The following is an 18,242-nucleotide window of genomic DNA, read 5'->3' on the forward strand; positions in this document are numbered from 1 at the left end:
AACACTTTGTTTTGGTGGTGGGGTGAGTCTGATCTCCTTGACTGGACTGGGAACTGAAGAACAGGATCATACTTTATGCTATTTCTGCCATCAACTCCCTGTTTCTAACCCATATGCCCTGGTGTTGAATATATATTGGAGTCCTTTTTTTAAAAAAAACAAAACAGATTTATTTATTTGAGAGAGAGGGAGAGAGAATGGGGGGGGAGGGCAGAGGAGAGGGAGAGAATCTCCAGCAGACTGCCTGCTGAGGGCAGAGCCTGATGTGGGGCTCGATCCCAGGACCCTGAGATCATGACCTGAGCTGAAAACAAGAGTTGGACGCTTAACCAACTGAGCCACCCAGGTGCCCCTATGTTGGAATCTTTTTTCTTTTTTAAATTTTTATTTATTTATGATAGTCACAGAGAGAGAGAGAGAGAGAGAGAGGCAGAGACATAGGCAGAGGGAGAAGCAGGCTCCATGCACCGGAAGCCCGACGTGGGATTCGATCCCGGGTCTCCAGGATCGCGCCCTGGGCCAAAGGCAGGCGCTAAACCGCTGCGCCACCCAGGGATCCCTATGTTGGAATCTTAATAAGATATTTAGTTAATAAAAAATGTATATGCAATTTTTTTTGCAATTTAAAGTTTTTAATGAGAAATGTAACTTTGTCAAGATCCTCTGGGCGTGGTATGGAATCACTATTAGGATTATTATTATTATGTTTTAAAAGATTTTATTTATTCATGAGAGACACAGAGAGAGAGAGAGGCAGAGACACAGGCAGAGGGAGAAGCAGGCTTCCTGCAAGGAGCCTGACATGGGATTCGATGCCAGATCCTGGGATCATGCCCTGAGCCAAAGGCAGATGGCTCAACTGCTGAGCCACCCAGGTGTCCCCACTATTAGGATTAATAATAATCACTATTATCTCAATTTGCAATTGTATGTTTTCACCCCTATATATACAAAAGCTTATTTAAAAGGAGAAACAATAACAAATGAGGAGATATATTAAAAGGCTTTATTCACAATAGAGAAATTTTACAAATATAGTTTTTAAAAATTATGTGTCAATCTATTATGTTTCCCATAACATTAGAGATTTATATAAAGTTGGAAATGACAGAATAGATTTATGTACAAATTAAAAACAACCAATGAAAAGAATGGGTGCTACACATGGAAGAGTCATGACAAACATCGAGTTCTGTAAATTTCATACAACTTATAGGTGTAATAGTAATTGTGCACAGTATACCAAAAATATATGCAGAAACACAAAATGAAGTGCTATTTTAATTATTTGCCTTTCAGGATGTGAATACATATGTAAACTTAACTGCACAGTTTTGCTGAAAATGAATGAAAATGCCTACCTAAGGACTTCAGTTGTTCGAAATAATTAACACAAAATATAACTTTAATTAAATTACATCACCCTAATAATAATAATCTCTTAATCATGTTTACATTTTTGGTGTTTTGGGATTTAGGTTGAAAACTCCAAGTTCTAGAATTGAAAAACTTTGTCCTTGCCATTGGCAGAGCAAAACATAGTACAATCATCTTGCCTATTTATATCAGGATACAAAAGGTACGTTATAGTGCAGTGTGTACACATAACCTGATTTCAAAGTATCTGCTGCAGAAATACATATCAGCTTTGTGCTCTTTCAAATCAAACTGAAAATTTAAAGAAAATAAATTAAATTTCCAGTCCAAGGACATTCACGTGAAAATTATCATTTAAATACATATGGCCCAATTTTTGCAATAATCTCACACACTGCTTTTAAGTTCTGGAAGAAAGGACTCTCAACAAACCATTCATTTCATAAAGTGAGCTGAAGATATGAGTGGAAGGAGTTATTCTGGGTCACAGGAACTCATTAACATGGCAATAATGATGCACTAAAGGATCTTTTTCATTTACTAATTTTATTAATTTATTCTTTGACATAAAACAACGTACAGTATTGAAAAAAGAGCAGGTCACACAGGTGGTCCTTTCAGACAAAGGAAATCTTTTGAAACACTTTCAAAAGCTGAAACAGCTGAAAACAATTGAGTCTACTGAGATCTAAGAAAATAATTAAAAAACATTATGTTGAAGCATATGAAATTGCTGATATTGGGCAGTTTCTCTACTACAAGTGCAGCAATTTCATATACTTCAGCCCAGTTCATGGGGTTGCACTGAACCATCCGACCACTCTCGGTTGAAAATGCAGGTGGCTCAAAGTCTCTGCTCCTCAGTATATGCATCATCATATTAGCCCTTTCAAGAAATATATATAAAATATGAACTAATATGAGAAAGCACAAGCTGCCACCAAACGTGTTGTAGGGAAAGCCACTCATATCTCAAAATGATGCTTATTCTTAATGAAGAATCATGTAATTATTTTGATCTGCTATATGACTGTGGGGGATTAGGAATGTCCATTCCTATATATTGCTTTTAAGCTGGGATCTCTGTGTTGAATTTAACCTGACAAAATGTACTATATTCTTACTTAGCCTAAAAGTTTATTAGATTTTCTTCAGTTGACCATGAATAGACATATTAGCAGAGCTTCTTTCAGAGTTAAATCCTGCTGTCATAAATTGAAATGAAATAGTTTACTACATTTGAGAAAGGGCTCTTTTCAAATCTGAAAAATCTGAACCAAATGTAATGCTTTTTTTGAGAACAAGAGAAAAAACCTTAAAGGTGAAATACAAACTAAAAACCATGTTAAATACTCACCCTTTCTTTGGAGAGACTCAATTTCTTCATATACTCAGTTAAAAGCAAAAGCTAACACACTAAAAGTTATACTGTTGTCTTTCAAAAAATGTAATTCAGTAATAGCAGAGTTCTGCAAAACTCGAAAGCTCCACTCGTGTGGTAGGGGATGGAAGAAATTAACCAGGACATGATCCAGAAATGACACAGGGCATTTAAAGTAAAATTTGAGAACTAATTCACAAATTAGGAAACACTAATATAATTAACCAACAAAAATATACTGTGGTTCCAATGAAATGAGGTCAACACGAGATGATCCTTTTGGGATGACACTCTAATTTGAATTACAATGTGAGTGAAGATTTTAGAAGACATTCTATCAAATAATGATAGACCCGCATAAAGAGGCTGTCTGTCACAGTTATAAGATCTGTCTCTGGTGGATAGACAAACCAGATTAACATGAAATTGAAAAGGAAAAAGCTTTTTTTAATATTTAATTTATTATTATGGCTTTTTGCAACATGGCAAAACATTACAGCTTAAAGCAGACGTCATCTCCTCATAGAGGAGGAAAAAGTTTTGCAGTCAAATCAAAATTGTAACTAAGAGGTCACTGGTATACCATTCTGTTCAATTTAATAAAAATGATATACCTTCATGAACTCCAGAGATTACTTAAAAAAAGTAAAAACCTATGATCCACTGACTGAGTAATAAAGGATATGATAAGGAATTTAGGTCCATCTATGCCTATGATAATAAACATAAAAGACTGCAAAACAATTTTAGAACTTAGAATAATCACAGACCTATTGATAAAAATTCATCATGTGCCTGAATACCAGAAAAGGAATTATTAAGGTATGCAGTGAAGGGAATGGAGCACAGTAAAATATAAAAGATCTTTTTTATTTTGCATTGACTTCGACTTCCTTTTTATTCGTACAGAGTACAGGGAGAAGATGTGCCTCGGTATTGAAGATCCAGTGTTCCAGTGGAAGCAGATCATCATCAGAAAATATTAAGTACAAATATCTGGAGAGAAAAACATGAGTATATGAGGCCCGAGAGGCTGTGTCAGGCAGGGAAAGCATAAAGACACAGCAAAAACCGCATCAATGTCTCCGTATGTCTTACGGAGAATCACGGACGACAGTCAAGTATTGCAAAACCCCAAGGCGATATACTCACTAATGTGGAGTAAAGCAGCTGCTCTGTGCTTAGGGATGAGTGTGTGAAATCCCACAATGCAGCGCTAAGGCATCAGACTTGGGTAACGACTGGAAACCTACCCACAGTCACTGCCACACAGGGAGAGGGGGCATTCGGAAGCCGTCATACTTGCTACCGTTTGAATGTGTTCATGATAAAGACATCGACAAAGAAGATCGGATCAGGTGCCTCAGCCACATACTTTTGGAATACGTTTTACTTACTTCAGTGTCTCTGCCAAGAAGAAACTCTGCTGTACATCGTCATAACTCTCGTGTCGGAGGTAAACATCCCTTAGGCCTGAATAGCCTCCGTTCACGCGGCAGTGATTTTCCAGGGCCTACCAAGGAAGAGGGGAGAAACGGTCATGTTGCAATAAACTGCTTGTCGCCAGTTTTTATTATGAAATTGCCAGATGCAAATAAAATAAGGATTCAAATTGAATACATGTGGAAGGGTTTTAGGCGAACATTTAAAAAAAAAACCCCACAAAATGCAAAGGCATATAAAGTATAAAAAGTTAAAGGGTATATAGACTAGATATCTATTAGAAACACTTCTACATTTAATTTTGAAATAATTTTTCAGTGATTTATTTTTTTTAAGCATTTCCTCTTGTGGTCCATAGTCGGGTTCATCATACTATGGATCACAGGCTTAACCCAGTTTACTGTTAATTTTGTAAATAAAGTGTTACTGAACCATAGCCATGCTCATCTGTTGACATATTGTCTGTGGCTAGTTTTTTTTTTCCATTACAACGGCAGAGAGGAGTACAGGCAAACCTCGAAGACATTGTGGGTTTGGCTCCAGGCCACTACACTAAGTGAATATTGTGATAAAGTGAGTCAAGTGAATTTTTTCATTTCCCAGTGCATATGAAAGTTATGTTTCCACTGTACTAGAGTCTATTAAGTGTGTGGTAGCGTTATTTCTGAAAAACAATATACATACCTTAATTAAAAAACACTGTTGCTAAAAAAACGCTAAGCATCATCTGAGGGTTCAGTGGGCTTGTCCTCTTTTTAGAGCTGTTGGAGGGTCTTTCTCTGATATTGGTGGCTGCTGCCCTTCTCAGGCTGCTGAAAGTAGGGGTGGCTGTGCAAATTCTTGAAATAAGGCAACAATGAAGTTTGCCAAGTCGGGATCGTATCTTTTACAAATGATTTCTCTGCAGCACACGGTGCTGAGTTGATGGAGGCTCTACCTGCAGTAGAGCCTCTTTCAAAATGGGAGCCCATCCTCCCAAACCTTGCTGCTGCATTATCAACTAAGTTTATGTAATGTTCTAAACTCTTGGCGGTCAACGATCTTCATCAGGAGTAGATTCCATCCCAAGAAACCACTTTCTTTGCTCGTCCATGAGAAGCAACTCTTCATCTGTTTGAGTTTTATCATGGGATTTGGCGATTCAGTCACATCTTTAGCTTCTGCTTCTAATTCTAGTTCCCTTGCTATTTTCCACCACCTCTGTGGGTACTTCCTCCCCTGAGGTCTTGAACCCCTCAAGTCACCCATGAGGGTAGATAACTTCTTTCAAAGTCCTGTTAATGTTGATACTGTGACCTCTTCCAAAAATGATGAATATTTTTTTTTTAAGATTTATTTATTTATTCATGAGAGACACAGGCAGAGGGAGAAGCAGGTTCCCCGCAGGGAGCCCGATGCGGGACTTGATCCTGGGTCCTGGGATCGTGACCTGAGCTGAAGGCAGTTACCCAACTGCTGAGCCACCCAGGCATCCCAATGATGAATATTCTTAATAGTATCCAGAATGGTGAATTCTTACCAGGAGGTTTTCAATGGACTTTGCCCAGATCCATCAGAGGAATTACTAGCTGTGGCAATTGTAGCCTTAGGAAATGTATTTCTTAAATGCTTAAAGTCAAAATGCTCCTTGATCTATGGGATGCAGAATGGATGCTATCTTAGCAGGCATGAAAACAGAAATCTCATTGTATATCTCTGTCCGAGCTCTTGGGCTACCAGGTACACTGTCAAGGAGCGGTAATATTGTGAAAGGGATCTTTTTTCCTGAGCAGTAGGTCTCAGCAGCAGGCTTAAAATATTCAGTAAACCATGCTGGAGACACATGAGCTTTGTTGTTCTATTTATAGAGTATAGACAGAGTAGATTTAACATAATTATTAGAGCCCCTAGGATTTCTGAAATGGTAAGTGGGCATTGGCTTCAACTTCAAGTCACCAGCTCCATCAGCCCCTAACAAGGGAGTCAGCCTGTCCTTTGAAGCTTTGAAGCCAGGCACTTACTTCTCCTCTTCAGTTTTGAAAGTCCTAGATGGCATCTTCTTCCAATAGCAGGCCATTTCAACCACAATGAAAATCTGTTGTGTAGTGCAGTTCATTAACGATCTTGGCTAGGTCTTCTGGATAACTTGCGGCAGCTTCTCCATCAGCACTTGCTGCTTCCCCTTGCCCTTTGATGTTACAGAGATGGCTTCTTTCCTTAAGCCTCATGAAATATCTTTTGTTCTGCAGCTTCCTCACCTCTCCCAGCCTTTACGGAATTGAAGAGAGTTAGGGCCTTGCTCGAGGTTAGGCTGTGGCTTAAGGGAATGTTGTGGTTGGGCTGATCTTCTATCCAGGTCACTCAACTTTCTCCCTATCAGCATATTGCTTTCTTATCATTCCTGTGTTCACTGAGGTAGCACTTTTAATTTCCCTCAAGAAGTTTTTCCTTTGCACTTACAATGTGACTGTTTGGCAGAAGAGGCCTACCTCTTGGCCTTTCTTGGCTTCTGACCCGCCCTCCTCACTAAATTTAACCGTGTCTAGTTTTTGCTTTAAATTGGAAGATGTATGACTGTTCCTTTCACCCGAACACTTAAGAGGCCACTGTAGGGCTATTAACTGGCCTACTGCCAGTATTGTCATATCTCAGGAAATAGGAAGGCCCGAAGAGAGGGAGGGAGAGGAGTAGAGCCATCAGAACACACAACATTTATTGATAAAGTTCTCTGTCTTATAAAGGTGCAGTTTGTGGCACATCAAAACCGTTACAATAATAACATCAAAGATCACTGATCATACATCACTGCAACAAATATAATAAGAATGAAAAAGACTTAAATATTGTGAGAATTACCAAAATGTGACAGAGATAGGAAACAAGCTAATGCTGTTGGAAAAATGGCACCGATTAGACTTGCTGGGCACAGGGTTGTTACAAACCTTCAATTTGTAAAAAGCACAGTATTTGCAGAGCACAATAAAATGCATGCTTGTGCTTGCATATGGCCTCCAAGCCTAGTTCTCTCTGGCTCTTACGGAAAAGTTTGCTGACCCCTGATCAAAAGAGACTGTGAATGTCAACTGGGATTAAAAACCCAAGAACTGAGAAAGGGTACTGGATTAAAAACAGCTGCTACTGGACCCAGGTCATCTTATTTTGTAAACACCGATGGTGGAGTATTAGTGATATTGGTGACAGGTAGCAAAGAAGAAAATGGATAGCAGTGAAAAAAAATGTGGCTCATATCTATTTCTAAAACATATTTTTCTTTTCTCTAGTATGGGATGGAAGAAAATGGGAGGAATTCATTTCTTAACTGTCTGGAGAGAAATGATCCTACATTCCTGAAGTTCTCTGGCTCTAATGAGTATTTGAGAAAGAGATGGGTTGGGCAGTATGGGAATGAAAATTTGGATAATAACCTATCAACTTGCAGGTTCCATGAACAAAGAAAATATCTCCTGATTTGGTACTTTTAAAAAGCCACTGGGAAAATAAGATCAACTGAAAAAAACTGCTTTGATTATAGTCTCTGCTGCAGACAACAAACCAAGCAGGGGGAAAACCTGCAGAAAGGAACTTTCAGGTTGTATTATTTTTTTCCTTCCTTCCTCTTTTGTAAGTTCTTTTTGATTAAAAAGTCAAATACCAGATACATTGGAGTAGGCCCAAGATTATTTGTAGAAAAGAAAAAAAAACCAAACAGGATTTAGAAGAAATGGACAAGTTTGTTGTTATGGAACGTAATTAAATCCTACTTCCAGACAGTTCCTAAAGAAGATTTTAACAACAAAACTTTTAGATGTTTTTTTTCCCCACCCTTGAAGTTCTTTGGTGATAAGTTAATGAGAGAACCAGTCATGATAAACTGCTACTCCTCTCTCCCACAGAAATTTCTACAAGCTCCTTTTTTCATTATAGGGAAAGAGTCGTTTTGTGGGGTGGACAGTGCCCAAACATTTTTCTTCTTTTCAGTTCACCCTCATTCTTCTCATCCTAATGTGGCGAGCCACAGTTGTCCGGAACACATTCTAAAATCTCAGAAGAGGGGGCTGGATCCTGGCCCTGGACTCTCTAAGGGAGCCCACAGACGTTCCTGGACCCAGGCAGTGTCCCTTTGTTCAACATGGGGTTGTTGTGAGAATAAAACAAGAAGAAGATACACTTTGCATGGTGACAGGGACCTTTTGGGGGTTTAGAGAAGCCTAGCTATTTTCCTTTTATGAGGCTTTTGGCAAATTAAAAAAAAAAAAAAAGGGAAATGCCAAAGAGGCTTTGTTTCTTTATTTTTTAAAAATTATTTATTTTATTTTTATTTTTTTATTTTTTTTTACTTTTAAAAAATGAAAAACCTTCATGTTAAATCTAAATTTTAAAACTTTAGGGATATGAAGCTGGGGATAAGCAGCCCTCCTGGGCACCCATAACAGACCCTGACATTACTAATATTATAGTATCTCAACAGTGGAAGCAGCTGTGTATTTATGTTGCATAGTCGGATCAGAACATCATTTTACTATACTCTGTTCTTGGGGCTCTCAGACTCTAGGCATCGGGACCACCTCGATTTTATGTAAATTCTTACATTATTAGTGACCATGTGTGTCTGGGATGTACAAATAGCAGAGAAAAGAAAAATAGGAAAATATTTACAGTTATCAGAGCTCCAAATAAAGGATGAAGGACAACCCAGATCCTAAGTGACTATATCTTTTTAGGGGAAAGAAAGGTAAGAGAATAGCGAGCAGCATGAGTTAAATCTTAAGTCCAAAAGGGATAGAAAAGCATTCTCTTATCTTTAGGTTAAACAGGTTAGATAAACAGCTGATCCATGGGGATTTCCAAGAGTGGATTCTAGGGAATAGTGCTAATAATAAGGCTGAATGGTTGAGTTTGGTCTGAGCTCAAAGGTAGAACCTAGCAAAACAGACATATCAAAGAGCCTGGAAACGGGGATCAAGCCTGGGGAGGGAGAAGCAGGGACTGGGAAGACAAATCACTTTTTTCAGGGCCAGAATGTCCATATGGAAAAGGTTAGATTTAGGAGATCAGAAAAAAAATGTGCAAAAGAAGGAAAAAAAAAAATCCCTATATAAGACTTATCTGTGAACCAGGGGAGACATCATATAATCTATACACACAGGTTTATAGACATTGTAAAATCTATATTTACCAACACACATATAAATACATAAGCATAACTTATAGCCAAACCTCATCAGAATATTATACGTAATTGGGAGGAATTTAATGAAGTTTTTATGACATCATTGAGAATAAGTAAAAGAACGGAGGTAAATGTTATTTCTGCTATGTAGATTCACAATCGTGTGAACATCTGTGATTAATGGACTATTGGTAACCTGTGGAGAAGCTTCTAGTGCTGTATGCTGGATTGCATAGTTTGCTATCTTGTTTGACATTATTATTGTGTTCAGTGTTACTATTCAGAAATCTGGCTAAGACATGGAGAGCAGGTTTATCTAGTGTGTCGCTGAAAGAAAGCTGCAAAGGGAGTGCTTCAAGAGAAGATAGGAGGATGGCTGACAAATACTTTAGAAATAGCAAGCGTGGGTGAAAACAAGCATGGAACAAAAGAGATGTCTTGATAAGAACTAATATAGTAGCTAGTATCATTTGACCACAATTTCAACATAAGCCAGGGGTTTTACAATCTACTCAGAAAACAAGCGGGACCACAGGCTGTGGGAAATAACACTCAGAAGACAGGTTATTGGGTCACACCACTCAGTCCTGAGAGACCACACATGTCACGAAGAGGTGGAGGGAAGTGATGGAGGAGGATGGAGCTGTGGACAGAACGTGCTGTCTTCAGATAACTGAGGAGCTGCAGTGTGAAAAGAGAAGGCATTCCCCCCCACCCAGACCTCCAGACCGCAAAACACCCTAAATTCTGGTATCTAAAGGGGTAACTTTCTAACTTCCAGCCAGTAAAAAATGGAATTACTTTACGTGTAGTATGTTCTTGTTAACTACAAAGTCCTTGACTAGATGAGGAATAGCCATGTGGCAAAGACCACAAGATCTGGGGGCACCTGGGTGATTCAGCGGTTGAGCATCTGCCTTTGGCTCAGGGCGTGATCCTGGGATTGACTCCCACATCAGGCTCTCCGAGGGGAGCCTGCTTCTCCCTCTGCCCATGTCTCTGCCTCTATTTTGATGTCTCTCATGAATAAATAAATAAAATCTTAAAAAAAAAAAAGATGACAAGATCTTTTCTATGAGTGGAAGGCTAGTCTATGTGATTTTTAAGATATACTCCTATTTTTTAGTTTGTGTTCCCCTAAAAAATGGAGCATGACACAAGGGTTGGATGCAGGAACTTTTGAAGGGAGGTGATATCAGGAAGGGAATGAGTGGGGCAAGTGAACCGGGGAGGGGAGAAGAGCCATGGAAATGCACTGAGCGGTAGGCCACAGGGCTCCCTCCCGCTGGAAACCCTCTGAGGAACCATGTAGAATGCATCTCAAAGGGGGAAGACTGAGAGGGTTATTCATCAACTCTGAAATCTTGTTGGTTCAGGGTGGTCCCCTGGGGGCTTTAACCCTCCTACTTCCCAGAGTACAGCCAGCTGCCTGGGGAGAGGCTCAGAGCCAGGGCAGATGTGATAGCTTGCGGGGAGCTTGCGGGGAGCTTGTGGGGAGCTTGTGGGGAGCTTGTGGGGATGCTGCCCCTGCAGGCGGGGCTCAAACAAAGGAGGGCTAAGAGGATGTCACACGAGGGAAAGAGCGCTACCACGCTCTCTGTGTCTATGATTTTGCACTTTAAGAAAGGCAAGCGTGCCAGCACTCCTTCCTCCCCTAGACCTCAAGTTCTAGCAGAAATGCTGTTGGCAAAAAGCGAGGAGGGGGGGCAGGGGGTGCCTATGTTGTGCACAGGGAGACCATCTTACATCATAGACATTAACAATGGACAAAAATCCCAACCCCTAAAACCAAATTACCCCGTGAACACGCTCCCCTGGAGAACCAAGCAAACCAAAGCTTCCCATCCACATGGCAATAGAGGTCTACTCATTTCCATGTTTTTTTTTTTAATTTTTTAAATTTTTATTTATTTATGATAGTCACAGAGAGAGAGAGAGAGAGGCAGAGACACAGGCAGAGGGAGAAGCAGGCTCCATGCACCAGGAGCCCGACGTGGGATTCGATCCCGGGTCTCTAGGATTGCGCCCTGGGCCAAAGGCAGGCGCCAAACCGCTGCGCCACCCAGGGATCCCCTCATTTCCATGTTTTGTCAGTTCTCTACCATTCATTTTTCACATTTTAACATCTTCAAAACTGGCGTGTCATAATTTACCCAGTAGTGTTGTATTTTCTTAGTGGGATATAAAATAATAGTGTTTCTTATCAAGTACGTTGTTTCACATTGGATGAAATACATTATTCCGGATATTTTCAATTTAAACTGGTATTTCCAAAGTGACTATTAGCCTGAATTCTTTTGTTGGCCTATTGAAAAACAAAATAATTTCCTATTGCCAAAGCTTAGATGAACCTCAATTTTTATACATTTTTTTAGAGAAAAAAAACTCTAAATTTAAAGAAATTGGAATTACCACTGACTAAACATAATTAGAAAACTTCGCAAGAAAAAAAAAAAGACAAAAAGGGGCCTACAGAATCGTTATTACTTAAAATGACTAATGACTGGTGATAAGACACACACTACGCGAAGGGAGTAATAAGCAAGATTCAACAACGGCTTCTAAGAGATTAGTTATAACTTAAACAAAGGCAATATGTTTTTTTTAGATTTCCCGAGAAAAGGTTTCTAACGGTCAGGTTTTAAAGATGGCTAACTCTCTAACAGTGAGTTTAATTAAAGCGTTAGCTTCTTCTTATCCCCTCAATGCTCCACCACAACTCCTTCCAGAATGATAGCTCCTAAAATTATCGTTTGATGCATTTTGGAGGGCATAGCCCCTGGCACCAGCACACAGAATTCACTAGATTAGTTTAGGAAGATGATAGGCCATGTTTTGTAGATAGAGACCCAAAGGGTGACAAAGACAATTCAGACAGCACACTGGACAGACGGAAAGCTTAGAGATATCCAGGGAAAGCTGAGATCAGTGAATGAATATTGTTGCACAAAGTAGTTCTTCTATAGGTTCTTTCTAAAAGTTAGATCTAAGCTAATTTACTCCGTGGACAAATTTCATTCTAAAATGGAAATGGAAATAGAAGACAGAAAACAGAAAATCTTACTCATGTGCCCTCAGGAAACCAAAACTTAAGGACTCAGAGACTGATTTCCTGTACACGCTGGATTTATGGAAACCTAATAATGCTGGGATGGTAAGGAGTTGGCCGGGGGTTGCCTTGTATCAACCACTTGGGAAGTTTTACTTATGGTATTTCAGAGAAATGAATTAGAAATGACCTCGGTCGGGCTGCCTCACAAAGTAGTTCAACTAAGCTTTATTTGTATGACCGGACTTTGCTCAGGGAATTCCCAAAGCTGGTCTCCATTCGTTTTTTATTATAACAGACTCTAACTGAATTCTCTCTTCTTTACATTCCCTGTCCATAAGTACAGCCTACCTTGAATCCTCAACTGACTCACCTGAATTGCAATTCCTCTGCTGTTCCTGAATAAACTTTTTTTTTTGGACAGTTTTGAGTTTGCCTCAGTTTACCTTTTAATTTAGGTTGAAACTCTAAGTAGAAGCATATATTTTCATTTCAATGCCCAAAGACTATAACCCGCCCTCCGCCAAACAAAAACAAAACCACAGTGGCTTCTTGAAACAGACAACAGGCAGGGGTGATTATCCCCAAGTTGTCAGTAACTGTGGACTTAAGTGATCATCACTTCTATGGCTATGAGAATTTAATTTTATAATATGCCTTTCTAGATACCCCCTTCTTTATCAAAGTATTAATATTAATATCACTGTTACATAAAGCAAAGCTGAAGCCAGGGATATAGGATGACAACGGAAAGCACTCAGTCTTGAATTGGGAAGAAGTCTGATTAAAGCTTTAAGAACCAGGGGTGCCTGGGTGGCTCAGTCATTTGAGCAGCTGACTCTTGATTTTGGCTCTGGTCATGATTGGAGTTGTGAGACTGAGCCCCTGCTGGACTCTGCAATGGGTGTGGAGCATGCTTAAGATTCTCTGTCCTTCTCCCCACCCCCCTGCCACCCTCCAAAAAAGCTATAAAAATCATAGAAAGGTTGATATGCTGTATTTATAGAAATCACTGAACATTTTTTCCTACAACATTTATGTATAAGAAATATAAGCAGATTAAAACATCACCTCTACGGCTTCCCAGGCCCATTTCCTGTACTTTGGATCATGAGTCAGTCGCCACATGTACATGTACGTCTCAACAACCTCTGGCCGTAGGATGTAGTATTTTTCATTTTGCCTTGTAGCAATGGCTTCAACACCGCCATCGAATCTGAAAGCTTCTGGTCCCAGTTTCATATCTAAAGGGCATGCAGGGATGACAAGGGTTACTGTCTTGGACACCCCTCAGTTCTACAACTCAAATTAAACTAGAAAGTACTTTACAACATTCAAGAGAGATGCCAAATCATTTTAAGGAACAGTTATAAACATCATATAATAACTAATATTCAATATCCTTTTAAGATTCAGTCATCTGAGAGTCCTTTTTGGAAAATCACAATGATCTTTTATTTAATTTAACCATCATTTACTGAGTGCCCCCCAGGTAGGTACCAGGCACAACACCCCTCATCAGTTAGCTGGAAAACCAGTTAGCTGGTTGAGAATTGTTAGTCATTATGTCATGAAAGGTTATTTAAATTTCAAACTCCCATTTTACGAGAAGCGAGCCAGACTCTATTCATGGAGATACTGAAAAGCTTAATAATGCAATACTAAGTTTCTTTTGCACCTGGGACATTCTTACCCCATGTGATTTACCTAAAGCAGGATCAACAAATTCGACTGGCTTAATGCTTTATGGTTTCCATTTTTGTTGCTTGGTAAACCAAGGGTAGATATTTTTATGTAGAAAAACAGTGCTTCTTAAAGTAAAAAACAGACATTCCTTTAACATATTTATCATGAGCTTCCAGTCTCATGAGGCACAGTGGACATTCTTCTGGTGGTAACAGTGACAAAGTTCCTTATTGAATAGAATAAAAGGATATGGGGATAGATTGAAAATGAAGAATAACATGGACTCACATGTGCGATTGTAAGATTCGTAACAGGTCCGGGCAATTTCAGCCCCGAGCTGAAGGTAGTGTTGGGTTAGGCCTGCAGGAGCGTCATCAGCCCCTAGTGCAAACATGCCTCCAGCAAAGCAGGTCAGGTGGCCCATCTTGTGTTCCAAGAGGCCCCCCTTCCACTCTGCGATGTAAGTCAGGCCCGTACTAGACTTGCGGATCAAGTGAGTCTCGATTGCCTGTAAATAATACTTATTTTCAACATTTTTAAATCCCCTTCCAAATTTATATTAAAAACATTCTCAACACTAAGAGAGAAAAAGGATAAAACCTCACTCCCAGTTTTGGGTTTGGCGTCATAAATCCCACTCACCTGCAATGTTATGTTACTGCTTTCTGTATTCTTCCTCTAGTCTATGCCTTATTAGTTTGGTTAGTTAGGACTATTGCTATCGCGCCAGCCCAGTTGGTTTTGCCTGATTCCATGACCAAACATAGTCCTCATACCTCAAAAGCTATCCCCTTCTCAAAGGTAGGCACTGGTGTAGAGGTAACAGTTAATGAATTCCCATGTTCACAATGGACAACACAAAGCACAAGCTCTTCTGGGGATGAGGAATAGAGCATACTGGAGTATAAAATCCAGGCTGCCTTTGGTTATCTTAGCTCAGAGGGTAGTAAACTGAGTAGGAAAGATGTGCTGTTCTTGAAACAGATTGCTTGGCCTCAAATTCCAACTCTGACACTTGCTATCTATGGACTTAGTGGGTAATTTGCTTGCTGTATCCCTAAATCTCAGAATCCTCATCTATAAAATGGGAATAGTAGTATCTATGGAGAAAACTCTGCAACATTTATTTTATGAAGCAGTCAGTAGTGTACCTAGCACTTGATAAGGTTTATTTATCATCCCTCACATCTCCAGTGTGATAACATTTGAATTAAATTCTTCCCTAGGAGGGGCATCTGGGTGACTCAGTGGTTGAGCGTCTCCCTTTGGCTCAGGTCATGATGCCAGGGTCCTGGGATCCAGCCTGCTTCTCCCTCTGCCTATGTCTCTCCCCCTCTCTCTCTTTCTCTGTCTCTCTCATGAATAAATAAATATAATCTTAAAAAAAATTTCTCCCTAGGAATTCTAGTAAAAAGCACATTAGCATACAATGAAAAAAATTTTAAAAAGACACATGAAAAGATGCTCATCATCACTTATCATCAGGGAAATGCACAAAACAAACCTATAATGAGATATCACCTCACACCTGTCAGAATGCCTAAAAACAACACAAGAGACAACAGGGGGTGGTGAGGATGTGGAGAAAAAGGAACCCTCTTGCACTGTCAGTAGGAATGCAAACCAGTGCAGTGGTAGAAAACAATATGGAGGTTCCTCAAAAAGTTAAAAATAGAACTGCCTTAGGATCCAGCAAGCACACTACTGCATGTTTATCTGAAGAATACAAGAACACTAATTCAAAGGGATACGTGCACCCCTAACGTTTATAGCAGCATTATTTACAATAGCCAAGACATGGAAGCAGCCCTGGTGTCCACTGATTCATCAATAGATAAAGAAGATGTGGCAATAACAGAATATTATCCAGCCATAAAAAGGAATGAAATCTTGCCATTGCAATAACATGGATGGAAGTATAGAGAGTATAATGTCGTGCAAAATAAGTCAGAGAAAGACAAATACCGTATGATTTCACTCATGCGTAGAATTTAAAAGACAAAACAAACAAGGTACAGCGGTAAAAATGGGAGAGATACAAATCAAAAAACAAGCTCTTACTTATAGAGAACAAACTGATGGTTACCTGAGGGGAAGTAGGTGGATGAAATAGGTGATGGGGATGAAGGAGGGCACTTGTGATGAGCACCAGGTGATGCGTGCAAGTGTTGAGTCATTATATTGTATACCTGAACCTAATATAACACTGTATGTTAACTAACTGGAGTTAAAATTAAAACTTAAAAAAAGAATAAAGGTCTGAAAATTGGGGAGAAGTGATGTTTACAAAAATGAGTCGTAAAATATCTTTTGTTTTTGCCCTAGGACTGTTGATATTCTTTTACAATAGCTAGAAAACATAAAATAAGCCTTATATTTAAAAAGCAAAAATGAAGTGTAACTGTTTGGAATTATTAACTTCTAGTTACTGTCAGAGGAAATGTTTTTTCCCTCCCAATGACTTCCTAGAAGAAAAAGAGCTATAACTATGTCTATACCTGTTACGCTATTATAAAAAAAAAAAAAAAAGAAACTGAGTTTTTTAGGATGCCCATTTGGGACTAGTAGACACAGACAAAACTTGTGATAGAGAAGAATGAATGAAAATGAATACACAGATAATACCTTTCCTACCTTTACTGGAAATAAACAGATGAAACAAGGTGGTAAGAAATAAATGAACACACTACTGTGCTCAGTAACTGTGGTTAGCTAATTTTGTTGATGGACTTATTCTATTAATATTTCATTCTTATTTAATGCAACTGAACACCTTAACTATTTATACTTCTCATAGCACCAACTACAATAAAGTTCTTCAAGCAGATACCTGTTCACCATCCAAGAAATTATTCTTTCTACATGGCAAAAGTTACAGCTTTTGAGCATGGACTAGAGATGGATCCTGAATAAAGAACTGTATTATTTTTGGCATGATTCTGACCAAGCTGCTACCTCTTAAAATAAACTACAATGAAGTTCCAAGACCTTCAAAGTAATGTTTGTGTAACCGTGGGAAAATGTAAATAAATATAAAGGAGGAAAAAACAGTTGTTAGTGGTTCTAAAAAGAGGTGTTAAATCTGAGAATTGATTAGGTAAAAAGAATATCATGTATTTTGTGATTTTAGCCTTTCATATTTGAAAAAGAAAATTAGTTTGATGAAACTTTTAGAAACCTAAATGTCTAATACATCATGTACCCGTTCACTCTGGTGGATTCTTTGTGTGGTCTCTAGAGAACACAACAGCCAGTTGAAAGTTCAAAGTATTTTGTTATTAAAACAATCAAAGAAAATAGACCATGCTGGAATTAAATGCTTTCCAAAATCGACTTGAAGCTAAAACTGAAGAGCCGTATCCCCAGTAACTCAACTGTCCAGGACAATAATATACAGTATCTTCTCTTATTAGTAAGATTTTTTTTTTTTTTTAAAGCAGAAAGAAACTTCGCTCTAAGACATGGTTACTTCTCAAATCAGAAATTTAATTGTTCTAGCTTTGCTTTCTAAGTTGAAAACACAATGGCTTGAAAATGTTTTCACTATTAAGAGAAGCAGGAAACATTTTCCTTCATTTATTCTTAATGGATTTTCCTGTCAATGGTTTGGCTAAATACAGTATATTAAAAGCTGTGTGGGTATAGTTCTAGAAACTGGAGGAAAATATTTCACGGAACATTTTAAAGTTGCCTTTCCTAAACATCAAGATCTTAGGGGGCCACTTTATGATTAGAATAATTGAAATATCTGCCAGGATAGCAATGAAAAAACGACACAGCAGAAACCATACTGTATGGAGAATTCCCTAGCTTCAAACTTGACACCTCATAGGAATGAAGAAAAACAGACCTGGAAGAGGCCATGTGGACCATATTCTAGTTTGCTTTTTATGTTCATCGTGTGCCTTAATTAAGGCTGTGCTAAGTGAAAGCCAGCATACTAACTAAGCATAACTAACTAAGGTGTCCTGGTTCCTATAGGTGGAGTAGTTAAGAGTCATACCTGTTGTGCTTAGTGATGCTTCTAATTGACCTTTGGGAGGGAACCACAGTAATATTCAATCTGGCCAACCAGAACAAAGCAAGTTGCATGTGTATTTATTTAATTATTTATTTTAAAGATTTTATTTATTTGAGAGAGAGAGGCAGACTCTCCG

At 38.9% G+C, this 18,242-nt stretch overlaps 1 protein-coding gene across 1 annotated transcript in view; it reads right to left on the minus strand.

Moving 5' to 3' along the window:
* Positions 1–992: 992 nt before the first annotated feature.
* Positions 993–18,242, minus strand: part of MAN1A1 (mannosidase alpha class 1A member 1) — a 166,628-nt gene continuing 149,378 nt past the window's right edge. The window contains exons 9-12 of the mRNA XM_072832001.1: positions 14,374–14,593; positions 13,471–13,643; positions 4,156–4,271; positions 993–3,754 (exon numbers count right to left, since the gene is read on the minus strand). Of these exons, the coding sequence (XP_072688102.1) occupies positions 3,628–3,754; positions 4,156–4,271; positions 13,471–13,643; positions 14,374–14,593 (636 nt within the window). The 3' untranslated portion in view covers positions 993–3,627. The remainder of the gene's footprint in view (positions 3,755–4,155; positions 4,272–13,470; positions 13,644–14,373; positions 14,594–18,242) is intronic.

The sequence above is a fragment of the Canis lupus genome, chromosome 1, assembly GCF_048164855.1.
Source record: "Canis lupus baileyi chromosome 1, mCanLup2.hap1, whole genome shotgun sequence".
In the NCBI taxonomy this organism is placed as follows: Eukaryota; Metazoa; Chordata; class Mammalia; order Carnivora; family Canidae; genus Canis; species Canis lupus.